Source organism: Dermacentor variabilis, chromosome 9 (genome assembly GCF_050947875.1).
Source record: "Dermacentor variabilis isolate Ectoservices chromosome 9, ASM5094787v1, whole genome shotgun sequence".
In the NCBI taxonomy this organism is placed as follows: Eukaryota; Metazoa; Arthropoda; class Arachnida; order Ixodida; family Ixodidae; genus Dermacentor; species Dermacentor variabilis.
Window position 1 is genome coordinate 143,830,578 of NC_134576.1, and position 4,535 is coordinate 143,835,112.

A 4,535-nucleotide genomic window follows, 5' to 3' on the forward strand; every position below is an offset into this window, starting at 1 on the left:
ATGTCCATCAAGTTCATTGTCACGGCGCCGCGATGATTACATTGTGTGGCCTCATTGTGCTGCTACTAACATAGTAAAAACACTCGCGTACCCTATCTCAAGTATATGCTTACATCAGTGCTATTTCATATATCGATTGACCTCTCACAATCATGACAAATGTGTACTCGCAGATAAAAAACAAGGTAAGCTACTTTCTTATCGTAACATCCGCTAAAACATTACAGATGGCAAGAAACTTGCAGCTTGCTTCCAAGTATAAAAACTCAGAACAGTTCCAGAGCTTTACACAGTGGCCATCAAGGCAGAAACGGAGACCAAATCAAGCCTGCATCTTCATCGTAAGTTGACCTCAGGTTCTAGCAAATTGTTGTTCTGTTTAAATTTCAGCACTGTATGCTTTTCAGACACACAAACTGTCGCTGAAGAGACTGAAGGCAAAAAGATACTTCGTTTTCCCAGGAAATTTTTTACAACACTAAAACACGCTACAATTTACTCTGCTAATGTCGTTCTGTAAAATACTGTTTCATTCGTAGCACAATATCAGTAATATTATTTGCCTAAATATTTTATCTTTTCAAAGAACTTGTCGCGTGTTATACGGACTCTTTATGTCCGTCGAACGTAATATTTAAAGGACGGTACTTACTGAATAAAATATTACTATATGGAATACAGATGGATAATTTAAAAGAAAAGGCACTTGTCGTCTAGCGACTAAAACAAAAAGAAAAAAATAGTTTGTGGCGGGGGTCGTTCAGTCGGAGAAATCAATCGCCAATCCACTGTAATGTACCAGATAAAGAGATAACAGCGAATTTTTCGAAAGAATAGAAATCCTGGAGACTAGCAGAGAAAATCAAAAATTCTGCCGTCACAAGAACGGTCGCTGTACCGCGATACATGGCGTACGGCTTACGTAGCAATTGTTGTTAGTGTGTGTCAGCTACGCGTCAGAAAACAACAAAAGCAACTTCCTTATCTTTAATAGAGTTCCAGGGATAGCCCACACAGGCTTCCTGAGGTGCACCCAAAATCTTCATTCATGAGTGCATTTTTTTTCAGTGCCTCCTAGAGGTGGTATGGCCTCAGGAATTTCTATCAACTTGCGTGCTTTTCTTTGCCGCCGCATGAGAAGCCAACAAACACTGAAACCAAGGACAACATAGAATAAATTGTGCTTAATAAATGAGATAAAGAAACGATAAATTAATGGAAATTAAAGTGGATGAAATAACAACTTGCCGCACGTGGGAACCGAACCCACAACCTTCGCATTTCGCGTGCGACGCTCTACCAATTGAGCTACCTCGGCGGCGTTTCCCCATCCACTTTCTTGGGTATTTATGTTACCTAGTAGAACCAAGGTATGTGACCTAGTAGCCAAGGTATGTGAGTGGTGGCGCTGGTTAACACTCCCAGGGTTCTACTAGTACACATAAGTACCCAAGAAAGTGGATGGGGAAACAGCGCCGCGGTAGCTCAATTGGTAAAGCATCGCACGCGGAATGCGAAGGTTGTGGGTTCGGTTCCCACCTGCGGCAAGTTGTCTTTTCATCCACTTTATATTCCATTAATTTGTCGTTTCTTTATCTCATTTATTAAGCACAAGTAATTTCCCCTATGTTGTCCTTGGTGTCAGTGTTTGTTGGCTTCTCATGATATGACTAATAAAAATCGGGACCCTCGGTTAACCCCCTCTCTTCTCGTTCTTTGCCGCAGGCCATTCGCCATGAACTCCTACGTTATCTTGGCACTCGTTATTCTGGGGCACCTGTGTCGTAAGTACCAACACTGTGCAACTCGCACGCATCTGTGCTTTCTTCTTCGTTCAAATGCATACATTCAGTGTTCCCTCTAGATTTAGTATAGCGGATATTTTCTCTTCCTGGAGACATAGGAAACCTGAGTTCAAATTTTTTCTTTATGTTTACAAGCATAATAATATTCGCAATTTCTCAGCCGGTGAGACACCGCAAGTGATTCCTCTCATGTTCTACAAAAGTTTTCGTGCCTGTGACTGCTTCTTTGTTTACAATATTTCTCTCTTTATTATTACTATTACATAAAAAGGAATAGTCGCACATTCCAGGTGATTAAATATTATTCCTTTATATTCATCTTAACAAAGGCCTAGGGCGCTATAGCGCAAAACTATTCCAAACTTTTCTATTCCAATTTTGCAATCAGCCTTTCGCGATTGGTCGAACATTTTTGGACCATCCTCCTTTCACCTGTCTGTAAGGCGACGTCACGAAAACCGCGATAGCTCGCCATCTGATATAACGTGTACATACGGATTATGCATGATTTGACCGAACAAAAGAAAAATAGTTATTTCCGATTCGACGCCTCTTCGCCATTACCTTCGGCCATTGGTTAAATGTTTTCGGGCTCCGCCCACTTCACCTGCCTCTCACGCGACGTCACAAAACCGCAAGAACTCACCGCATCAAAGTGACTTGTACGCGATAAAAATGCATTATTATGCCGAACAAAACTGAATTTTCTTCTGAATAGCCGCAGGCTGCCCCTTTCCGAAAGGAATAAAAGTTGGCTGCCGCCGATCGCTTAGGCACTGGCTACTCGCACCTGTCGAAGAGCATAGGTTTATTTGCGTGTAATAAAAGTTTCTACGTGGCCGTGTAACATTTTCGAGCACTTTCGGCCCGTTTACGACCTCGTTCTGCCAACTCTCCTTTGCTGAGGATTCGTTTTAGCGTCATTCTTAAGCTTCCGTTGCATGCCGCCGCGACCGTCGACGAGCCACCGCAAGCTTAGTCAGGGAAGGCAGACCAATCGCATGCGCCGCCGCCACCCTCTTCATCCGGTTATCGATTTTCAGTGTAGTGGCTCCGCCCTATCGAATCCCTCTCCACTTGAGCGTGCTCCTCGCCTCTTGTGAGCCAGTTAGATAAGGCAAGCCGCTCAGTGTAGGCAATGTTATTCGTTTTTCAAGCAAACAAAAGTGACCTCCTATGAACGAGGAGAGCGTTTGATTGGTCTGTTCAGAGAACCTGGCGGGTGACCGCCCGATGCTTGCGTCGGCGGTTACGTAAATTTGACGTCAGGAGATTGGAATAAAACACATTGGAATAGTTTTACGTTAAAGGGGCCCTAGTATACAACAACCTTACTAGAAAGGCGACAATGGCTGTCTAATTAAGTATGTTGCCGTTAATCGAAGGGATGAAAGATTTATTTACCTTCATGCATACGTAAGTACTTCTCTCCCTTTCATTCCCTAAGCTTACTTTTCATGCACCATTTCGGTTTATTTAATACACGCACTGCACGACTCCACAGGGCGACTGTAGTGAATAAGCGAAAAGAATGCGTGCCCGCTATTTGACTTGCCCTCGATATCGCGCGAAGGACGCCTTAAGCACACTGGGTGGTTGCGACGCGAAGGGAATATTTTACTATCTCAGAACACTACGTCCAAGGCATTTCACCCGGCTCTCACGTACCGTAAGAATGCCGTCGTTTTACAGCAATATTGCCGTGGTGTTGTGCATTCCTTCCATTTGTGCACTGTCGTGACCGCTTCAAACACGTATCTATCACGATATACTTTCTGCCGAACTCTTTCCTCCTTCATTATTTTTTTCGCCGTCCTCACTGCATGTATTTGAATGCCAGCTTACGTGACATGCTTAGTGTATTTCACTCGCTCGACGTTACAGAAATTCACGCAGCCACGCTGAGCAAGCCGGCAAGGAACGTAGACGAGGCAACAAAAGAACTCACGGAAAGGATTTCCCGTTCCCTCATGGAGCACCGTGAGGACATCATCGGTGCCTTCAAGACACTCGAAAAGTCTGTCGACAGCGTCGGCGATGAAACCGATGAGCACGCCATTCCGGCCGTAGTTGCGGCTGTCGCGGGGATCATCGCAAACGGCGCCATATCCGGCGCTGTCGGGGCTGCTGTCGGGAGCTTGCTTACAAAAGGCTGAATACAATAAATTGCATCTTCTCTATCCGAACGTATGCCTGATTATTTCCCAGTGAAATGAACTGTAACTTACATGAAACGTTTTGCGAGACTCAACCGCTCGTGATTCGCAGTGAAAAGTATTATTTAGGGCTCCATTTAGTTACCACACATCCACAACGTGTACATGCGTAAACATGTCCCTCTGCGTCGAAAAGATGCGTGAAGGAAGCCGGGTTTCACTGGAGACTGGTAGCGCACATGATGAAGCAGTCGTTCGCGAAGTATCGCCGATATCGCTAATAATTGTCGTCAATCAAAGCACACAGCATAGAAAGCTTAGCTTACATCGATGCTCACAGTGGTGCGATCCGTATAATTTTATATAAATTTTTTTCCCCGAGAGCAATGCCTAAATGTATCCAGTATTGCCTTTTCGTGGCCGTTGCCGAGTTGTTTAATTCTATTCCGCAAACTGAACTTTACGCTTTCAGGGTTTTTATTGAAGACTCTTGTCTTGCGATGTTCCTGAATGGTGCAGGTTTACATGCTGCCTATTCTTTACAAATATCAAGCTTTTCTCTCATCTATGATCA

At 44.1% G+C, this 4,535-nt stretch overlaps 1 protein-coding gene and 1 non-coding gene across 2 annotated transcripts; both read left to right on the forward strand.

The window, feature by feature from the left end:
* The first annotated feature begins 286 nt into the window (after positions 1–286).
* Positions 287–3,979, forward strand: LOC142558224 (uncharacterized). The gene is made up of 3 exons (XM_075670380.1): positions 287–341; positions 1,726–1,784; positions 3,690–3,979. The coding sequence occupies exons 2-3, from the start codon at positions 1,736–1,738 to the stop codon at positions 3,959–3,961; spliced, it is 321 nt and encodes a 106-aa protein (XP_075526495.1). The 5' UTR covers positions 287–341; positions 1,726–1,735; the 3' UTR covers positions 3,962–3,979.
* On the forward strand, positions 1,475–1,547 carry TRNAP-CGG (transfer RNA proline (anticodon CGG)). The gene has a single exon. It is a non-coding gene; the product is annotated as a tRNA-Pro (tRNA).
* Positions 3,980–4,535: the final 556 nt, after the last annotated feature.

What these genes read in the sequence shown, in the direction of transcription:
- LOC142558224 (XM_075670380.1), top strand. Translation starts at nt 1,736, where the DNA reads ATGAACTCCTACGTTATCTTGGCACTCGTTATTCTGGGGCACCTGTGT. An exon ending in TATTCTGGGGCACCTGTGTC is followed by an intron (nt 1,785 to 3,689) that starts GTAAGTACCAAC and finishes TCGACGTTACAG; the next exon opens with AAATTCACGCAGCCACGCTG.